At 47.4% G+C, this 20,156-nt stretch overlaps 4 protein-coding genes across 8 annotated transcripts; 2 read left to right on the top strand and 2 right to left on the bottom strand.

Moving 5' to 3' along the window:
* Positions 1-1,022: 1,022 nt before the first annotated feature.
* Positions 1,023-6,098, bottom strand: si:dkey-238o13.4 (uncharacterized protein LOC560780 homolog). Of its 2 annotated transcripts, none has more exons than XM_062389186.1 (6): positions 5,801-6,098; positions 3,155-3,262; positions 2,550-2,689; positions 2,202-2,298; positions 1,518-1,642; positions 1,023-1,428 (listed from the first exon to the last, which is right to left on the bottom strand). In XM_062389186.1, exons 1-6 carry the CDS (start codon positions 5,808-5,810, stop codon positions 1,252-1,254), a joined length of 657 nt encoding a protein of 218 aa, XP_062245170.1. In that variant the 5' UTR covers positions 5,811-6,098; the 3' UTR covers positions 1,023-1,251. The 2 variants fall into 2 exon arrangements, with proteins under 2 accessions (XP_062245170.1, XP_062245169.1); XM_062389185.1 differs by lacking the exon at positions 5,801-6,098 and adding an exon at positions 4,251-5,790.
* spata2l (spermatogenesis associated 2-like) lies at positions 5,684-9,064 on the top strand. 4 transcript variants are annotated; one of them, XM_062389113.1, is made up of 4 exons: positions 5,684-5,783; positions 6,595-6,973; positions 7,084-7,371; positions 7,440-9,064. In XM_062389113.1, the coding sequence occupies exons 2-4, from the start codon at positions 6,608-6,610 to the stop codon at positions 8,439-8,441; spliced, it is 1,656 nt and encodes a 551-aa protein (XP_062245097.1). In that variant the 5' UTR covers positions 5,684-5,783; positions 6,595-6,607; the 3' UTR covers positions 8,442-9,064. The 4 variants fall into 4 exon arrangements, with proteins under 4 accessions (XP_062245097.1, XP_062245098.1, XP_062245099.1 ...); XM_062389114.1 differs by having other exon boundaries at positions 5,708-5,783; positions 6,501-6,973; XM_062389115.1 differs by lacking the exon at positions 5,684-5,783 and adding an exon at positions 6,135-6,274.
* A 482-nt stretch (positions 9,065-9,546) lies between these two features.
* pdf (peptide deformylase, mitochondrial) lies at positions 9,547-11,444 on the bottom strand. The gene is made up of 3 exons (XM_062390454.1): positions 11,318-11,444; positions 10,135-10,792; positions 9,547-9,998 (listed from the first exon to the last, which is right to left on the bottom strand). The coding sequence occupies exons 2-3, from the start codon at positions 10,745-10,747 to the stop codon at positions 9,841-9,843; spliced, it is 771 nt and encodes a 256-aa protein (XP_062246438.1). The 5' UTR covers positions 10,748-10,792; positions 11,318-11,444; the 3' UTR covers positions 9,547-9,840.
* Positions 11,445-11,659: 215 nt separating this feature from the next.
* On the top strand, positions 11,660-18,621 carry LOC133955561 (polycystin-1-like protein 3). The gene is made up of 7 exons (XM_062390455.1): positions 11,660-11,824; positions 12,331-12,554; positions 13,696-13,797; positions 13,896-13,997; positions 14,862-14,975; positions 15,220-15,328; positions 15,578-18,621. Exons 1-7 carry the CDS (start codon positions 11,722-11,724, stop codon positions 17,047-17,049), a joined length of 2,226 nt encoding a protein of 741 aa, XP_062246439.1. The 5' UTR covers positions 11,660-11,721; the 3' UTR covers positions 17,050-18,621.
* The last annotated feature ends 1,535 nt before the right edge of the window (positions 18,622-20,156 follow it).

The raw sequence follows: 20,156 nt of genomic DNA on the forward strand, positions 1-20,156 counted from the left end.
ACATTATATGAGACAACAATACGACTCTATACAACCGGACATTACACAACACAACACTATCCCGTCTGCTGCCTCGGTTCACCCTGAGGGACACGCTGCCCTGCACAATGGGGGACAGACAAAGGGACCTATAGGGGGGGCCGCGCTGGTTCCTCGGACCGGGACAGAGAATCACGCTAGGGGACGTAAACCTGTCAAACTAACTCCGCTCTTAAAAAGCAACAATTTGTTGTGTGTCCTCTCGTTTGCGTGAACTTTGTCCTCAGTGTGTTGATAAAAGGACAAACTCAAAACTGCAGTGAACACGATGGAAGAAGATGAAGTGTTTATTGATGAACGCTTTGTTTAACTCTATAGAATCGTTACAGAGAGTTTTAAATCAGCCGTGTTGTGTATCCGTGTTGTGTAACGTGTGTGTATCCGTGTTCATGTCGTGACGGAGATTTACTGCAGGAGCTCGTTGGGATCGTTCCATGGAAGCTGAACTTTAGACTGGTGGACGAGTTGTGTAGGATTGAGCTGCTCTCTGACCAGCTCTGGAACACTTGGCCACGCCTGAGTGACAGATCGGTTCATCACTTTCATTCAGCAACACACATGAGAAGAGAGAAGCCGATCAGATGAAGACATGTGACACACACACACACAGATAAGGTCCTCGACTTTCTACATCTGTCTGAATCTCAAAGTCCTAAACATCTCCGGTCTCTAAGTTTAAGGGATTTTACCGCCAGTCTTCAAAAGTTTAAACATTTAAAATATTATAAATCTATAGCATTTACAGATCCTCACTTTACTTGTGTATTGCATCATGTGTCAGTCAGTAGATTAACATTCAACTTTATGTGAGCATGTGACTCCTGTGCAGATTCTCTTTGACCATTAGGACAGAAAGACGACTGAGTTTCAGATGTTCAGTGGATCCACAGAGAAGCTGTGGATGTTCCTGTGATGAATGAGACAGACCTGTGGTGTGATATTTGTATAGAAACAGGAAACAATGACAGGACCAGTACAATAAATCCTTTGTGTTATTATATTTTTTACAAACGTCACAACGGTTCATGCAAAGTAAACGTATCTAAAGATCTAAGAACAAGGAGCAGTCGTTTACAGTGTTAGTTTAAAAGATACACAAGTCAGAGAAAGTTGTGAGAGGACGTTTGGAGTTGTGAGAGAAGAGGACACATCTGTTTCTAGAGTCGAGTCAGAGCAGGAGCAGACTGTGACCACAAGGTGGCGTCTCCGAGTCTACAGGTTCCTCTCCAGAAGGACGGTTTTGAGTTCAGCGGGGCAGCTGATGGTGAAGACCCGGTGGGAGGTGTCTCTCTTCTCCACCAGGGCGGCGACAGCTTCTCCCAGCTCCAGATGGTTCAGGTAACCAGGAGCCATCCGCTCTGGAGCAGCTACGCCTGTGTTGATCTTCACCTGCCACCGGAACCAGAGGGAAACGCTTTCAAACACCTGATCCAGATCCTCCAACCCTCTCCCACAGAGGTCCACTGACCGGGCCTCACCTGGTTCAGCTTACAGGGCACGTCGGGGTACTCCTCTCGTAGAACCTGGCAGAAAGCCAGAGAGCTGGCAGCTCCCACCGTCAGGAAACCAGTTCCTGGCATCAGCAGCTTTTCTCCTGCTCCTCCTGAGGCACAGAGCGGCACAGAACGTAAAACTACACGCTGTTCCACTCATGTCCACCAGGTGGCGTTAATGCAGAAGACAATACAACCTCAATGCCAACACGACATCAACAGTTAACATGGAGGAGATTTAGTCGAGATCAGCACAGAACCAAACTTCTGGATGGATGTTTCAAATGTTTGTCACTTTAAACGTTGAACTTTGTTCTTGAGATGAATCATGAGGACGTTTCACCAACATCCAAATAAACCAATAAACCAATAAACCAATAAACAAAGAAGAACTAAAGTGAAGGTAGAAGTTCACAATTCACTTTTCTACTTGAGTAAAAGTAAGTACTTGCATTTAAAAATACTTAAAGTCTTAATGGTAAAAGTATTTGCAAAATGTCTACTGTATATTGTCTTTAATACAATAATAATAATACAGACTTGTCATATTATTTGAAGTTCCTGCTCATGATGCTACTGAAAATAGTCTGGTTCCATAAAGTTTCCTTGTATTTAGAACAAAGCCTGAAATGTAAAAACAGCTCAGTTCTCTGAGAGTGAGAGTCTCACCTGTGATGAAGGTGTAGGTGCAGGTGGAGTCGTCCCTCACCAGCGGGAAGAAAGTCTTCCATGACACAAACGTGCTGAAGAGGAGGGTCTCCATCACCTGAAGAGGGCGACACACAAGGAAGGAGGACAAGTCTCAGACAAGATGAAGCAGCGGAATCTACCAGAAGAGACGCTTACGGACAAAAGTTCAATTTTTTATACTTTTTAAAGATTTCACTGCAAATAAAAAAATTTTCTTTTCTTATGAAGGAAATATTTAAATGTGTCTTCATCCTTGATCGGAGGTGAAATCGACCTGGGACGGCCCGTGTTCTGGTCCACCTGCTGTGTCCATGTGTGCGCCCTCACCCACTGGAGCTCTTTGACGGACTGGGTGTGGGGGGGGCCTCCCTGCCACCAGCTGAAGCCCAGAGAGGAAACGATGTCCGTCACCTTCCCCACGGCCTGCAGCAGCGCCTGCTTGGCTAGCTCCGCCCCCTCCTCGGACCCTGGAGCACACAGGAGGACACATCAGCTCAAACTGGTTTGTGCGACTGTAGTTGGACTCACACAGTTGTGTGAAGGTTAATATTGAGTGTGATTCACATTGATTCTATTTTGTTGACATTGCGATCAGTCGTCTGGCGCCGCTGTTAAAGTTTCATCTTGATATATAGTTCTTACTAACATGCTCCCCAGAGGATGAGCCCTTTTTGAATTGAGACAGTATCACAACCTGTCCTGTGGAATATCGTCTTCCATCTTCAGAGATTCCACGCCAGCTGAAACGTGACTTCATCTGAGCTGCAATATGCCACTTGTCCACTGGGTGTCACTAAACCCTTCACACTGAACCTTTAATTTATGCTGCCTTGAAATGGGGCTCTGTTCACCCCCCCCCCCCCCTATTTTAATTTGAGTCATATAGAATTTGTTGATTTTGGCGATGGATAGAAAGAAGGAAGGAAACATACCCACATCCCCCACTATAGTCGTGAGGTTTTCCTTTGTGCTCGGGGAGATGAACGTCCGGAGTCGGTCCAGTCGACTGCTGTCCCTGGAGATCACTGCCACCTTAAAACCTACACACACACACACACACACACACACACACACACACACACACACACACACACACACACACACACACACACACACACACACACACACACACACACACACACACACACACACACACACACACACACACACACACACACACACACACGCACATTAATCTATGTTGCAGACCAGCACCTTTAACACAGAACAGGTCTAATCCCCCTCACATTAAAACGATCTGTGTATCAAGGTCATCGAGGGGGGGGCAGCAGATGGTAACTGCTCCTTTCAAACATGCAACGTGAAAATAATAAAAAATTATATTTACATTGTTGTTTCTATGTGTTGTTATATTTTGATATTTGTTTTCCAATGTCCTTTTACAGTAATTGTATTTTGAATAGTTTAAGATGATTAATATTGTCCACACTGTATGAGAATGTCCCATATGCTCTGTGTACATATATCACTCCTCTGTCATTTAACTGTATACAATTGTTATCACTGCAATTCATTTCTTTGCAAACTTCAGGATCTACATTTATACTTTATGCTAATTGATGAAGTTTATAATCTTCAACATGGAAACAATGATTCTACGAGCAGCTAAATATGCTTCTCATGGACTTGGACTGTTTTCAGGGATGTGTTGGAATAGAACATCTGAACATCTCAGTGTGCTCCATCGTCTCCAAACGGCCGATCACTGGATGTCAGTGAGATGTGTGGATTAATCAATATCCAATCAAACAGTAGACGTTTATCTATTCGAATGCAGAAAATGTTAACATGCTCATAAAGACTTTATAAAACATCAACAGTGCAGTTTGACACTTAGAAACTGTGCGTAAAAGTGTGCGTAAAAGTGTCTCCAGATACCCCTGGAGGTCAGAGTGAACGCAGAGGATGTAAGATCTCAGAGTTTCTTTAGACTTCCACTGGGTCTATGTGTCTCCAGGTGTCTCCAGTTGTCTCCAGTTGTCTCCATGTGTCTCCTGAGCAGCTTACCTTTATCCAGCAGAGCTTTAACGATCCCGGAGCCCACCGTCCCCGCTCCCCCCAGAGCCAGCACCACCCTGCTCGTGTTCGACATCCTGTGCGCGGCTGAAGGATGGAGCGCCTCACTTCTGACAGCAGAGGAACCACGGAGGGTTTTAACTGAGCCTCAGGTCCGCCCCCCGCCACTGTCACCGAGGCCCCGCCCGCAGGTCAACAAAACAAGCCCACCCCACCACCTTGTGCGTGCACCTGTTTCACTGTCTGTGTGGGGACCAGTGTGAGCTCTATTTTAAGGGTCAGATTAGAATTAAGGTGAGGGGCTGTGTGTGTGTGTGTGCGTGTGTTTTTATGTCTGTATGTTTATATATGTGTGTGTGTATGCGTGCGTGTGTGTGTGTGTGTGTGTTTGCGTGTGTGCGTGTGAGACGTGTCCAATACTCTAGATCCCATCAGGGCTTCCGTGTAGATTGTTTAAGCAAACACTGATAAGCCATTAGTGCGGATCTCAGGTCCGGCTGCTGCTACTGGCCTCAAGCAGGACACTGAACGAACCTGTGTGTGTGTGCGCGTGCGTGCGCATGTGTGTGTGTGCGTGTGTTTGTGCGTGCGTGCGTGTGTGTGTTTCTAAATATTACTCAGGTTCAAAGTACTAATAATGTAAATTATAAGGGTGAAGAAGTGTTTTAGGGTTTTAAGGTTTATGTTAGTGTAAGAGTAAGATAAGTAGTTAGTGTGTGCGTGTGCGTGTGCGTGTGAGCGAGATTGTGGAGTATCTTAAAGGTGAATTGCTGCCCTCTAGTGGATAAGAAGCATTCAACACTACAAATAAGTGTGATAATAATGTAATATATAAATATTATATATTTTAAATGTGCTCTCACGCACTGATTCTGGATTTCTTCTACAAATCACATCAACACCGTGAAATCATATTCGTTTATTAAATGAAGGTTAATTTCAATCTTCAAAACTAGATTAAATTGTCAAAGATGACAGATAATATATTTTAGTTAGTAATAATAATTAATTTGACTCTAATGTATGTAGAGCTGTTTATGAGGCTGTTCTCTTTGAGCCTTGTCTCTGTACAGACGTTATATTATTCTGTTAGAAAAGAAGATATAAGAAAGAGAAGCTGTAATTAAAACTTATAAAGTTTATATACAGCCTATGATAAAAATAGATTTAGCTCTCTACCTTTTATTGAAATACAATTATTGATATCTTGGTCCTTCTTTATGTTTTATACATAATCATCCCTGTAACTTCTTGGAATAGAACAGTTTTTATGCAGCTTCTACATCATTGTTCAATAATCAACTAAATCGTTTCACTTCGTTAAAATATTCATATTTTCCGTTTGTTTTGAATTGATCTGATTTTTAATTTAGAAACGCTCAGACAGACTCCGCCCTGCCGGGGCGTCCCGATACACTGACGGTGCGCATCTGTCACGTGACAGTGTTTACGTTCCTCTGACCACCGGAAGTGTGTGAGGTGATTCACCGACACACACTCTCTCACAGACAGACACACACTCAGGTGAGTTTTACACAAACCAGAGATCATCACTGTCTCTCCTCCAGCTGTGTGTTAGCTTAGCTTCTCCGTTAGCCCGACGGCTCCTTCAGAAATCCACCGGTTTGACGTTGTTCATCGTCCCGTTGGAACCTGGTCTCGTCTGGAACCGGAACCAGAACACTTTCAGTTTCATCTTGAGTCGTGTTGTGGTTCGGGATCGACCCGGACACCAGGAACTGTCCTTCGTGTGAGCTTGGTCCTCTTGTGCTGAGACGAGCTGTCACTTCCTGGGACTTTCCCCCACATGTTAACATGGTGGCCTGAGAGTCAGTGATTCTGTTGTTGAACCTGAAGAAGAAGAAACTTCCAGCTTCCTGAGAACCAGTCGAGCGGCACGTGACCACGGATCCACGCGCAGATATGAAAGCGACGCGTTTTTAAATCAGCGCAGATTTAAAGGAAGTTTGGTGTCAAGTTAAAACAAGTTAGCCTAGCATAAAGCTAACGACAAAGTGAGTAGCCTCACGTTATAGATTCAGTTTCTAATGAATAACTCTGATCATCTGCTGAGTTTCACTTTCGGGTGTGAACTCTGGATCTGAGCTTCAACCCTTTCAGAGCTGATGGAGTTTGTTGTGTTATTAATTGTTCAGACTTGATTGAATTAGAATGAAACTCAGTGGAGCTCGTGTCACCAGGAAGAACCAGTCTCTGTATGAATCCACTTTAAATCACTAGATCTGCGTGGTGACGTGGTTCAGTGGATCAGGAAGCTGTCTCCTCCCGCTGGGCAGAGTCTAACCCTCCACTCCTTTGTGCTGCTGGATCCCAGCTGATCCACAGAGATGAGCAGCTCCAGGCAGAGAGCCACAGATCTCCTGAAGGCCTACGAGCACAGCCTGGAGCAGCAGATCGTGGGGCGGGGCTCCAGCCATGCGTGTGGAGACGAGGAGCTGTGGAGGCAGGTGGAGGCTCGGCTGATTGAGGGAGACGCCCAGGACTCTCACTGCCTGGGTCTGGATCCACTGGAGGTGATGGAGGAGTCGCTCGAGGCGGCGACAGCAGCGACCGCACCGCTAGCCGCAGCCAGAGGCGTGAAGGTCAAATCCAGAGGTCGCCTGCAGGGCCTGGCTAAAGCGTTTGAGGTCCTGGAGCAAGCGGCCCTCAACCTGTACCTCGGCCCCTGGAGGCACGAGTACAAGGTCGTCAAGGTTGGTTGACAAACAGGTTTGGGGGACGCAGGTAGTTCAGGACTTCTGATACGTCCTGATGATGATGAAGGTGAAAACATTTCCTAATTCCTGTTTGTTTGTTGTCTCAGATGTATTCTGGTACTTTCACCCACTTCATCAAACCAGTGCTGTCCATGCCTCAGATAGAGAAGCTCTTCGGCCTGTTGGGATACCGGCCCAGCTCACAGGAGCAGCTCTTCCTCCAGGAGCTCAGGACCAGCTCTGCTTCTCTGGACGATCTCCTCCGCCTGGCCTGCAGCTTCTACCTGGCCCGCTGCGAGTGTCGCCTCCTGCAGGCGGCTCTTGGGAGGCATGTGGGCGAGGCCCAGTGGGAGCTGAGTGTGGTGAGAGAGAGGCAGAGAGGAAACAGCCTGCAGGTACGGAGCAGCAGTAGATTCAGACACTTTCACAACGAAACAGAAAATGTAATCTAAACTGTTTCCAGGTCTCCATGGACAGCACCAAGAGGACCATGAAGGTCCACCAGCCGCGGATGGAGCCGTTTGCCGGCGGCGTGGACGTGGACCTGTACACAGACGAGCTCCTCAACGGGGGGGCGGCGGCCGTGAGCGAGGACAAAACCTGGCTGACTCGAAAGAGTTCGTCTCCACTGGCTGTGAAAACCCACAGTGACGGCATCACCGCTCAGACGTCCTCATCCGCCCCCCCCGGGTCCGCCAGGGAGCACGTCTGCATCACCACACTCAACTGCCAGCTGAGCAAGATGTCTCCCGGGGACTCGGCGTTCGGCTCCTCCGGTGGGAGGAAGCCGGGCAGACGTCCGAGCGAGGGCTCCAGGTTGGACAAGGCCGACCCTGAACCCCACATGGGCGGCTCGCAGTCAGAAGCTGTGGCTCTGAGTGAGAGTGAGAGTGAAGCCGACCACTTCTGCAGCTGCCTCCAGTCTCCTGATGTTTGCCTCCGACGCTGTGGTGAGTGTAAGACGCTGCACAGTGGGACCTGTGCGCTGCTCCAGCACTGCCTGATGGAGCTCCACGCCGTGGAGATCTTTTACAAACCTGAAGACGTCAAAGAATCTGGAGCAGCGTCGCCTCAAAGTCTCTCAGCGATCGAGACGAAAGCATCTCCAGCTCTCACCAGCGGCGTGGCCAGGTCCTCCACAGCTCCACGAGATGACCCCGAATCCCAAATCCCTTCCCTTCAGCCAATCAGCTTCCACGACTGCTGCGACCTGGCCCAGCTGGACCCGCAGGTCCTGTGTCACAGCTGCAGCGTGTTCCACTCCGAACCCTGCAGAGAGCTGGACTACTGCCGGATCCACCACACCACCAAGCCACTGGGACGGTGTGGCTGTGGGAAGCTGTGTCCCAGAAAACCTCTGGTTCTGTGCAGATACTGTGGATCCGAGTACTGTCGGGACTGTTGGTACAGGAATCCTGTCTCGTGCACCTGTGGCCAAACGTTTGACCAGTCGTCCTCCGTGTGAGTCTCACTGGAACCGCTCTGCACTGCCGAGCGAAGCCAAAGTGCCTTGAACGTGCACACGTTCAAATCAAGTACAATCAAATCCCCATGTTGCCTTGGCTCAGTGCTGACACGCAGTATCTAAGTGTCCCAGTTTTTCTATTTGTGCAGTTGTGTTTGTGCGACTGACCCGATGTGAGCGTGGAGACAAACGAGCAGACGTCTCCTTCGGCCTCGGCCCAGGGTCGGATCTCTAGATCCCACTTGTTACAGGAAACAACAAGAGACGCCTTCAAGCTGGACACTGAATAGATATTTGTTGTTTTCTTTTTGAAGAAAATTTGCCTTTTCAGTCAGTGTTCATATCTCCCTACATACCCCCCCCCCCCCCCCCTCACTGGCTACATCCTGAGCTTCGCCACCAACACGGCCGTGATTTGAAGAAATGAAAAAGAAACCAGAGCTTTTTTCTTTGGCCTGCAGGACAATGATAACCAGGTCGGACTTTGTGAGTCTAGATCACATCATCATCAGAGTTGTGTGTTGTTGTTGTGACCTCGGACACTTCAGTGTAACTTGGTGCAAAGCACAAAGTCTGTTTCATCTGTATTTGTTGCCTGCAGAGTAAAAAGGGTCAATGCGTCACTGGTCTCTGTTTAATGGTTTTATGATAAATGACTGGGTGACAGTGGAGCTACAGGTGCGACTAGACCAGAATCATAAGATTTAATAATTCATATTTTTATTCAGTCATAATTACAACCAAAGATTTATATTGGTTTTTTATTGATCAAACTAGATTATTTTCTTGATTATTTACTTTTTGGCATTTTTGCTTAAAAAGTTACTTAAATGATTTATAAATATTAAAAGCTGCAGATTCTTTATTATCGATTAATCGTTTCAGCCTTAAAACAACTTATTTTGTAGTAATGTTGAGTTCAGTGAGTTTATGTCAATAGATAGAAAAGTCTGTCAGAGGGACAAAGAGTGTTTAAGAAATATCCTCGTGACAAAACTCTTTAAAGAACAAACTCCCGTCCATGTCCATAGGTTTCACATCGATTCGTCCATTTCAACGTTCTCAATTACGGTGAAAGTATATAAATACAGATCAACAAGCTTCCACCAATTCTTCCATATTTTAATGATAACAGTTTATTTACAAGAGTTTGTTAACAAGTGATTCACTCATGTCGTTATGAACATATCAGCCACTTTACTTATCCACAGAACTCCTGGTTGTTCTTTACAGGGACATCAATGTTTTAGTTTCCTCTCTTTAGCTTCTGGTTAATAACTGGTCCGGTGCAGTGACCCAGTTCTTCATGATCCAGTCACTCGGCTCTGATTCTAACCAGAAACTAATCGGTTAACTTCAAGTTTCCCAGATGACTGAGCTCTGTCCTGTGGATTGTCTTCTACTCATTGTGCCTCTGCCAGTTGATGTTGATGAAGGACTTGGTGTCCATGCGGTCGGTGTAGAGGACCCCGTCCAGGTGGTCCATCTCGTGCTGGAGGATCCGAGCCGGCCAGCCGCTCGCCTGCCACGTGACCGCTTCACTCTTCTCATTCAGACCTGAGTGGTGAGCAAACACACGGACGAGATCATCAGGCACCTTCATACACAATCTAAGATTACACCAGTATAGAGCATAATGCTGAAGGCACCAGTGATCTACAGGACACATTAGATCACATGGAACCATGCGTACCCGACACTTCCACAGACAGGTAGCGAGGAACCGTGGCGGAGAACCCTGAGATGCTCTCACAGGCTTCCTGGAAGAGCACCGTGCGTCCGTCCAGCACTCTGAGCTGAGGGTTCACGAAGACCCTGAGCGGCTGGGCGGACAGACCGCGGGCCTCCCTGGACGCAGCAGAGCTCTCCTCCAACATCCCCTCGGGATACTCCAGCGCCAGGATCCGCAGCGGCACCCCGATCTGAGGCGCACTGAGGCCCACGCACTCCAGTCTGCGCATCACTCTCACCAAGGTGCTGATGACCTTCTGGATCTCCGGCTGCGTGATGGCTGCCGGGTCGACGGCTGCAGCGTGTGACCTCAGCACCGGGTCCCCGACCTGGCACACGTGGCCGTACGGAGGGGAGGGGGGGGGGATGATCTTGCGTTTGAGGTATTGAAGATAGGAGCGCATCTTGATGTCGCTGCAGTAAGAACGTCTGCAGGGCGCAGGCGGCGAGTGGGCGGAGCCTCGTGGGAGACAAGAGGCTGTGGTCGACCTCAAGGCGCCGGCGGCTGATGATGCACGAGGTTTGATCCCCGCGGCACAGAGCCGGAGCACAGACCCACACGGGGCCGGGTTCATGCTGCAGCCGGGGGGGTGCACCACATCAGGCGGCAACGCACACTTCTGTAGAGACAGCAAACAAAAGAGACGTTTATTTAATCAGTGCTACATTCACCTGCAACACAACACTTCACCACCAGATGTCACTAGATTCTACACACTGCACCTTTAAAGCTACTACGAGCATAAACTAAGGACAGCCTCTTTATTCTGGTGAGACTCGTTTTCATCTGCGTTTGTTAATCTGTATTGTAAGTTTTCATGACTCTGCAGAAACAGGAGACAGTTGCTGGAGTTCTGCTGACGTCACTTTGTATTTTACTACTGAAACTAAACCTGTGATACAAACATCCGGAATCTGAGATCGTGAATCTGACACAAGTGGAAACTTGTGATTTCACAAGTGCAACAAAACTCATCATTTTAGAACCGGAGGAGAAGAGGAAGTGAGCGGGTTAAAGAGGTACTAGAAACAAGCGCCCCCTCCCCTCAACAGCATGCCACTAATGATGTTAGGATCTCAGTCGTTAGATATGAATAAATAGAGACTATACATATATATAAATAAGGAATGTACAACCCAGTTACCTGCCAGTAGCGTTAATTAGGTCCAGGTCAGAAGGACAACACACGGACAGGAATCCCTGCGCTCCGGGAAAGTAGTTCCGGGTCTGAAGGTCACGTTCGGATCAGTCCTCTTCACAATAAAACTCTCCCCGCGTCAACCTCGTATTCATCGTGATCCACATTTAAAAAACATGCTTTATTTTGAAAGCGACACGGGATTTGACACGGAAGTGGTTTGCATCTCTTTCAAACAGCTGTTGGTGGACGTTCAGCCGCAGACTGTGTGTTCGCTTCTCTCCTCTCGACTTGTCTGTACATGTCCCAGCCGGGCGGGGGTCTGCGGGGCGGGGCGGGGGACCGGGGCCCGTTCAGGAAGCGGCCCTTAAAGGAGCCAGCGGCCGGGACCCGGTGATCTGTCCCCGGTGATGGAGGAACCGGAGCTGCTCGCGGACGACAGACGGTTCCGCAGGTTCCCGGTGTGGATCATAGAACACGTGTGGACTCACAGGACGATGGACATTCAGCAAGGTGAGAGAGACACTGTCCATGTCCCCTGAGGAGAAGGTTTGTCTTTGTCCAGGTCACTTCCGGGTTCAGCCCAGAAGGCCTAGTCACCATGGTAACTGATGCTCAACCGTTAACCTGAGATACCCCCCCCCCACACACACACACAAACACACACACTAATGAACAAAACATACTTAAATACAGAACAAAATCAATATGATGATAAAAAACAAACATGGTACAGAGATATGTGTGTTTATGTATGTATACTGTGTAGTAGTGGGATGTAAAAAAGTACATCTACTTTTACTTTGTTACTGTACTTAAGTACATTTTTCATGCATGAGTTTTTGTCACCATCAAATATGAGTAGTGTTTCTCTGGGAATCATCTGCAGCTGCACATGTCTCAGTGTGAAGCAGTTATTTTCCGTGTTGATTCCTAATCTTCATTTTTCTCCAGTGGTTTTGTTGTGAATTGAATTCTTAGAGACTGAGTTTGTGTTCCTGTGTTTTGCTCCCGCCCAGTCGTGGACCCGTCTGATTGGCCGGACGTGGACTCGCAGCCTCTGAGCACCGAGGACTCGTGGAGGCTGCGCGTGGCGTCTGCTCAGATGTTCTGCATCGTGAGGAACAGGGACATGCAGCACTTTGAACGAGTGATGAGGTATCTGGAAGCCACGTTCAGACTCCTGCCCAGACTGGTGGCTCCCATCAAACACATGAAGATCATGTTTGGACTTAAAACCCTGGTACGGACACGAGTGCTTTGTTTTTAAAACGTTCCAGCAGCAGTTATTGAAATGTCTCCTCTGCTTCCTGTTGATCTTCCTCTCTGCTTCCTGTTGATCTTCCTCTCTGCTTCCTGTTGATCTTCTCCTCTGCTTCCTGTTGATCTTCCTCTCTGCTTCCTGTTGATCTTCCTCTCTGCTTCCTGTTGATCTTCCTCTCTGCTTCCTGTTGATCTTCCTCTCTGCTTCCTGTTGATCTTCCTCTCTGCTTCCTGTTGATCTTCTCCTCTGCTTCCTGTTGATCTTCCTCTCTGCTTCCTGTTGATCTTCCTCTCTGCTTCCTGTTGGTCTTCCTCTCTGCTCCCTGTTGATCTTCCTCTCTGTGTCCTGTTGATCTTCCTCTCTGCTTCCTGTTTGTCTTCCTCTCTGCTTCCTGTTGATCTTCCTCTCTGCTTCCTGTTGATCTTCCTCTCTGCTTCCTGTTGATCTTCTCCTCTGCTTCCTGTTGATCTTCCTCTCTGCTCCCTGTTGGTCTTCCTCTCTGCTCCCTGTTGGTCTTCCTCTCTGCTCCCTGTTGGTCTTCCTCTCTGCTTCCTGTTGATCTTCTCCTCTGCATCCTGTTGATCTTCCTCTCTGCTTCCTGTTGATCTTCCTCTCTGCTTCCTGTTGATCTTCCTCTCTGCTTCCTGTTGATCTTCTCCTCTGCTTCCTGTTGATCTTCCTCTCTGCTTCCTGTTGATCTTCCTCTCTACTTCCTGTTGGTCTTCCTCTCTGCTCCCTGTTGATCTTCCTCTCTGTGTCCTGTTGATCTTCCTCTCTGCTTCCTGTTTGTCTTCCTCTCTGCTTCCTGTTGATCTTCCTCTCTGCTTCCTGTTGATCTTCCTCTCTGCTTCCTGTTGATCTTCCTCTCTGCTTCCTGTTGATCTTCTCCTCTGCTTCCTGTTGATCTTCCTCTCTGCTCCCTGTTGGTCTTCCTCTCTGCTCCCTGTTGGTCTTCCTCTCTGCTTCCTGTTGATCTTCCTCTCTGCTTCCTGTTGATCTTCCTCTCTGCTTCCTGTTGATCTTCTCCTCTGCTTCCTGTTGATCTTCCTCTCTGCTTCCTGTTGATCTTCCACTCTTCTTCCTGTTGATCTTCCTCTCTGCTGGTTGTCTTCTCCTTCAGGTGGTCATGTGGATGCTCAGGCAGCGGCGAGGGATGGTGGAGACTGTGTTTAAAATCATCCAGTTCTTCCCAAACAAGCTCCCTCAATATCAGGATCAGTGTGTAAGTGTCCAGCAGTAGAACGATCATGAAAGGGTTAAACACGATGTCACTCAAACTTGACTCTGATGATCTGTTGTCATGTTTGTTTTCTTGCTCAGAACCAACACGAGATGTTCCTCATGAGGAAGAACAATCTGGACTTCAGGGTTCTGGCTCAGGCTCTCGCTACAGACGAGGACAAACTGCAATATTATGTGAAGGTAGAAACAGTGAAACTTCAGAAGGTCTGATAAACTCTTCAGGTTTAAAGCTGAGTGATTTGATCAATTGAAGATGAAGAACGTTTTTAAAGGTTTTCATCTTGACGGCAGCTGGAAGAACTGGTTTGTGTGTTAATCATCTATTTATAAATACATAATACATATTAAATCTTTGATTTGTGGACATGACGTCTCAAATCGCATTGAGAGATTCTCTCGCTCAGCTTCCAGTTCCGACTCTATCCAGCAGGGGGCGCCACAGAGCTACAGTTTAGGATGAGTCCTTCATCGTCTGTCTGACTCAGAATCAGCAGAACGATGAAGATTTACATTCCTGATTTGTCTGGAGGCCAAACTGCTTCAAATCGCTCTGAATCCTCTGGGTAGAACTTCCTTTCTGGGTCGGTCAGAGAACAGAGAGAAGGAGATTCACATTGTGGACTAAAGGAAATGGAAACTCACATCACAGCTGATTTACCTGTCGTACTGTAAATTAATAAGTTTCACTAAATAGTTTTTGGCCCAATTTGTTTCTTCAATGACATTGAACCGTTTTCTTTATAGCTTTTAATAATAATAATAATGTGATTATCACAATACACTGAGCACCGAGCGTAGCATTACAAGGTGCTTTAGGAGTTAAAAATGAAATATAATTTATATAAGAATAAAAGTGTCACAGCTGAGATGAGCATAAAAACTAACTGAATAAGCAGAATAAAAAACGTTACTGTGAAAGGTAAAGAAAATGTTAAACGTTAAATTCAGACCCAAAGTGAGAAGGTGCCCGTTCCACAGCCTGTGGGTCCCGACAAGAAACACGTGAAATAATAAAGACAAATAAACTGTGTCCTCGTCTCTCAGACACAGATGCAGCAGCAGTACGGGGAACGCTACGCACAGAAGGTCGAGGACAGGCTGCTGCAATATCTGCAGGAGCTGGAGGCTGCGTTACCTGGAGACACTTTCATCGACAAGGTGTGTGTCTGTCTGTGTGTGTAGTTGTTTTGTGCATATAGTTCCCCAGATTGTCCCTGTGCATGTATGGGCCCTACGTCCACACAACACCTGAGCATGATATCTCAACAACACCTTGAGGGAATTTCTGTAAATGTGGGTCCAACTTTCACTTGGATTCAATGAAGACCTGGGTATAATTGAGAGGTCAAAGGTCAAGGTCACTGTGGCCTCTTGATCTCATTCGTACACATGTGTGTTCTAGATCCTGAAGAAGGAAAGTCCTGTCACTGAAGAGGAGAAGCTGCTGCTGGACGTTATCACATCCGACTCCACGACCATAGCAATAACTCTGAGGAAGCTGCTGCACTGTGGTAAGACACACACACACACACACACACACACACACACAAGAGACATATACAAAATGATAGGACTTTCCTTTTCGTTAAATTCTTACAGATCGTTGAAATATTTCATCTTTTATTAAATGCTCAGATATCTCTTCCCCCCTGATACTCGTTCACTGACTGTCTGTCCTGTCTTTGTAAAACCTTGTTTATGTTTAGCACTTAATGTGTTTCTCATTTTACATGTTAATCAAAGTGCTTTTGTTGTTTTAGATGCAGCTTCCTGTCCTGAGGCGGTTTCTCAGGCATCAGCACACGGAGCGACTCAAGTGGAAAACTCTGGACCCTCAAAGTCCGTTGTGTTCATCAACTCCTCAAAGACTCTGTTCTCCTCAGAAGATAAAACTCTCCAGGAGTCCCGGCCTGAGGTTTTAAAGCCAGAAGATGTGGCAGCACAGGAAGTGTCTGCAGAGAGTCACGATCGTCCAGATGTTGGGAGACGTCTTCAATCCGAGGATGAGATGATCCGTTGTGCTCAGGAAACCAGTCTGAGAGCAGGTGGAGCTGCTCCGTCTCCTCAGTTCTGCTCCAGACACCAGCGCTGGGTGAAGAGCATCCTGCAGGAGTGTCCTGACGAGGCTTCAGAGGAGCTGCAGCTTCAGGCCCACGCTCCCTCGTCTCCACCGCTGTTCCAGTTGTCCTCCTGCACCTCCTCATCACAGGACCTCACCCCATCTGACCTCGTCCCGTGCCCCCCCGACCGACAGCTCACACCTTCACAGACCGCCACCCGCCCTCCGCCAGCATCGGAACAGGGGAACCTGGAAGACGAGCGGCGCTCTGGATCAGTGAGTGCTGGGTCTCTGCCTCAGTGTTGCTCCAGAGACGCTCCTCTGTCCTCTCTGTTGTCCCCGGCCGTCTGCCTGATGGACATCTCCTTCCTCAAACCCCATCCAGCTTCTCCAGAGACTTTTATCACGTCTCAAACAAAGCTGCCAGCTTCCACTCCTCAGGCTCGAGCTTCTCCTCAAGACTCTGGAAGTGCTGCTCCGACAAATCCCACAAACACAACCAGCCGATCACAAACATCTCCGCTCTCTCATGAGGCTTCTGCATTTTCCAGCTGTGAAGAACAGGCTCCTCAGACTTTTCTCAGACTTTCACTAAAGCACAGACGAGCTCTGACTGCCTCCAGACGGTCACAGACTCTGGATGGAGCCGATCAGGTCCAACAGGCTCCTGCTTCCCACCGGCCCTCGTCCCACCTCCTGGTCTCTTCACCTTCTGCCTCTCAATCTGAGGCTCTGTCCTCCAACAGAAACCCTTCATCTCCCAGATGGACTCGACAGAACAGTCCTCTTCAGTCGCAGAGTGACCCAGGCCCCGCTGCATCCTCCTCCTCCTCCTCCTCCTCCTCCTCCTCCTCCTCTGGCCACCTCCCTATGAGGTCAGAGGTCAGCATCGCCCAGCTGAGTGAGGCTGTGGGGCTGCAGCCGTACGTGAGCCTGACCCGGCTGAGCGCTGAGGAGATTCACCGGCTGACCAGGAGCCGGCGGGCGGAGTCTGAGTCACCAGGCAACGAGGAAAACGTTTCCGACTCCTCTTTCGATCTGAACGTTCTTTACTCCAGTCGCTCGTCGAGCGGCGACGGAGACGATTCGCTCGACCCCGACTACAAACCCCCCGCTGAGAAGAAAAGACGAGTGTCAGAGTACGAGTCTGTAGAAGTCCTGAGTCGTGTTTGAGGAGATTTTAACTAATGGAGCGTTTAACAAACTCATGTTTCCAACTGGGACACTTTGTAAAAATCGCCTCCTGGTGGACAAACTGTGCAATCGTTCTACCTCAAACTGTAGCTTGTAACTTAGTGACTGAAATATACAACAAAACCAGAAACATCTGTATTTGTTATTGAATCTTTGTTAATTTTCACTTGTGCAGTTTCATGCAGTCGAGCTCTGAAGGCCTTTCACCCACAAGGTGTTTTAGTTTGATGTCAGTCTGCATCCAGAAGCGTTTTCATCCTAAAGTTCTCATAAAACATTGAAATCTGTCATTTCTAATGTTAATCTATAATTTCTAATGTTAATCTGTCATTTCTAATGTGAGCAGCTTCTAGCTTCAGCTGTGCTTCGAGCTCATTGACGACGCAGTTCGGTTTGAATAAAAGTCGTTTTACGGCCAAAATGAGAAACAACTGATTGTGTGTGAAGCTCATGACCAAGTTGTGTCCACTCGCCTGTTTCCTGTTGCAGACATTGACCTGTTCTCCAGGGCCCGCCCCCTCCCAGTCAGTCAATCAGTCCCATGGCACGACACCAGTCTGTGTGAACAGCACTGGTTGAGACATGAAACCCTGGGGGTCAGCCCGGAGGTCAACAGATCCTCGTCTGTTTGCTCATGTGTGTTTACACGGGCCGAGGGGGTGCAGTCTCTGTCCCAGGTGAAGTTAGGACACTGCTCTTTGACCCGAGGGTCGATTAGGAAAAATGAACCTGAAACTTCCCATGATGCCGTTCAGCAAAACCACAGACGATGAATAAAGATGGACGACAAGTTTCCATTATAGAGGCACGAAGCCAAACAACCCTGGATTCAAACTCCGCCATCTTGTGTTGTTGACGTCTCCTGGAGTCGGGCTGATCGGCAGCGATTGGTGGACGGAGCTCTGAGGTCCCAACCAATCACGAATCAGTCTCAGCTGTCAATCATGACTCATATCATCAGGAAATAAACCTTTTCCTAAGATGGCTTCTGTCAGACGTCAGGTTTCACACTGATGTGGGTCCGAGTTTGGTTTTACTTTGTGTGTGTGTGTGTTGTGTTATTAGATGCTTTGTAAACAGGGTGACACGTCGTGATTGACAGCTGAGACTCCACCGTCACTGACACACACACTCTGAAGGGTCTGAGATGTTTTGGCCTCAGTTTTGTACAAACTGGAAGAAGCAGAAACGTGTTGGAGCTGCAGACCGTTAATATTAATGTGGATAAAGTCCGTTAATAATGTTATTAGAACAGATTCTATTTATCTACAAAAACATAAACCTTTCCTCAACTAAAGAAATGACTCCTCCTACTTCTCTGGGATTTGTTCACGATGTTCATGTTGTTCTGGTTTTGTTTGTGCTCAGGTCCCATCACCACCAGGTGAAGCAGTGCTGGTGTAATGGGGGGGTACAAAGTGCAGTGTGTGGTCTGAACTGTGTGTGTTGAGTTGTTATGTTAGAATAAGTCGTGATCAGAATCTGAAAAAACAAACTAAATCAGAATTTAAATGATGTTTCCATTATTTTAATAAAACGACAGAAATCTCATTAACCTGCTTGAATTCAGTATCATATTAGTGACTGGCATAGATTTAATTTATTCAATTTAACAGTTTGACAGCAGTATCCTTAAGTCAAACAGTTTATTGGACTTCATGAGGAGATTTGTGGGTCTCGTCTCAGGTTGTGTTTTGGACGGTTTGTGTTTATTTGTGTAATCTGGGTCGTTCCTCCCTCTGAAGGTGTTTTCCTCATATCGCCGTTGCATCATGTGATGTTGTGCGTTCCCACCATGCGGCTCAGGAGCTACACAGACTGTAACACAACATGTTTGCCAGCGGCGACAGTGTGGCTGCTCCACTGTTCTCACCCTGTGAGTCTGTTTGTGTGTCTTCATGGCATCATGTGGTTGGCTGGCAGATGATATCAACACAATAATATCACAATCGTGCAAGAAACACAATATCATTAACTTTAAAGTTAAAGCTTTGTCTCAACTTTGTGACCAGTTGGATCATTTGTGTTGAGTCCATGTCGGCTCCTCCCTCCACCTCCTCCTCCTCCTCCTCCTCCTCCTCCACCTCCTCCACCATCACACTGATTTACGAGCGTTCTCCTCCTGCTCGAGCGCCAGACGGTGACTCTGCACTTCTGGAGGAAACCTGGGGTCGAAGGCTGGGGCCACATGAGCAGCCGGAGTCAAGTTCTCAAAACAAGCTCAGCGAGAGGTGGAGCTCACATCTCCACCAAGCCCCTGAACACAGTCCACACCAGACTGCACACATTCAGAGATCCCAGTTCTCCCAGTATGTCAGGATGGTAATGTAAAGATCCATGAATCCAGCAGTTTGACGACATTGATGAAGAAGAGACCAAAATCTCAAAATGCCAGTACATGAATATGTTCTGCATATTTTTAATCTTTTAAATTTCCACTTATAACTTCCTCAACCTCAGGAGCTGAGCCTGTGTCACAGGTTCGATGCTGAATCGACCCGTGAGCCGAGATGATGATTTATGAATCTGTTGAAACAGGAGTCGACTTCACCAGGACCACGTTTGACCTGAGAATAAAACAACACAGTAAATGACTCCAAGGTAAAAAACAAGACTTTAAAGACCTCGATTAAAGAAAAACTGTGTGATAATAATAAGTCATGTAACAGGAAGTTCTCCCCAGAGGTTTGAGTTTGACCAATCAGGCGGCTCGCTCTACTTTACTGTAAACTCCACTGGAAGCAGCTGAATGAAACTGGGCTCATTTGAAATATGACCAAATCCTCCCGTTGACATAACAACACACAACTAACATTTGTCCGTTGTGTATTGATTTTTCACGAGTCGAGAGGCTCAGAATACAAGCAGTTTGTATCACAACACATTGTGTTGACTTGGTGTTAGTGTGATGTCAGAGCCACCGTGAATAAGTCACTTTGTGTTTGGACAGAGACGATGAGGACACACATCAAACATCAGTGGCATGAGAACCACACAACAATCCATCTGACATAAACTTGGATTTTTGTTTTGTTCGTGTCCCATCTGCTAACATGGAGGAGGTGTGTGATCCTTAGAGCAGCCGG

This window comes from Platichthys flesus, chromosome 6, assembly GCF_949316205.1.
Source record: "Platichthys flesus chromosome 6, fPlaFle2.1, whole genome shotgun sequence".
NCBI lineage: Eukaryota > Metazoa > Chordata > Actinopteri > Pleuronectiformes > Pleuronectidae > Platichthys > Platichthys flesus.

What these genes read in the sequence shown, in the direction of transcription:
- si:dkey-238o13.4 (XM_062389185.1), bottom strand. Translation starts at nt 4,335, where the DNA reads ATGTCGAACACGAGCAGGGTGGTGCTGGCTCTGGGGGGAGCGGGGACG. An exon ending in TAAAGCTCTGCTGGATAAAG is followed by an intron (nt 3,263 to 4,250) that starts GTAAGCTGCTCA and finishes GTGTGTGTGTAG; the next exon opens with GTTTTAAGGTGGCAGTGATC. An exon ending in CCGTCAAAGAGCTCCAGTGG is followed by an intron (nt 2,299 to 2,549) that starts GTGAGGGCGCAC and finishes CGCCCTCTTCAG; the next exon opens with GTGATGGAGACCCTCCTCTT.
- spata2l (XM_062389113.1), top strand. Translation starts at nt 6,608, where the DNA reads ATGAGCAGCTCCAGGCAGAGAGCCACAGATCTCCTGAAGGCCTACGAG. An exon ending in ACGAGTACAAGGTCGTCAAG is followed by an intron (nt 6,974 to 7,083) that starts GTTGGTTGACAA and finishes TTGTTGTCTCAG; the next exon opens with ATGTATTCTGGTACTTTCAC. An exon ending in AGAGAGGAAACAGCCTGCAG is followed by an intron (nt 7,372 to 7,439) that starts GTACGGAGCAGC and finishes AACTGTTTCCAG; the next exon opens with GTCTCCATGGACAGCACCAA.
- pdf (XM_062390454.1), bottom strand. Translation starts at nt 10,747, where the DNA reads ATGAACCCGGCCCCGTGTGGGTCTGTGCTCCGGCTCTGTGCCGCGGGG. An exon ending in CCTGTCTGTGGAAGTGTCGG is followed by an intron (nt 9,999 to 10,134) that starts GTACGCATGGTT and finishes CTCACCACTCAG; the next exon opens with GTCTGAATGAGAAGAGTGAA.
- LOC133955561 (XM_062390455.1), top strand. Translation starts at nt 11,722, where the DNA reads ATGGAGGAACCGGAGCTGCTCGCGGACGACAGACGGTTCCGCAGGTTC. An exon ending in CTCAATATCAGGATCAGTGT is followed by an intron (nt 13,798 to 13,895) that starts GTAAGTGTCCAG and finishes TTTCTTGCTCAG; the next exon opens with AACCAACACGAGATGTTCCT. An exon ending in AACTGCAATATTATGTGAAG is followed by an intron (nt 13,998 to 14,861) that starts GTAGAAACAGTG and finishes CTCGTCTCTCAG; the next exon opens with ACACAGATGCAGCAGCAGTA.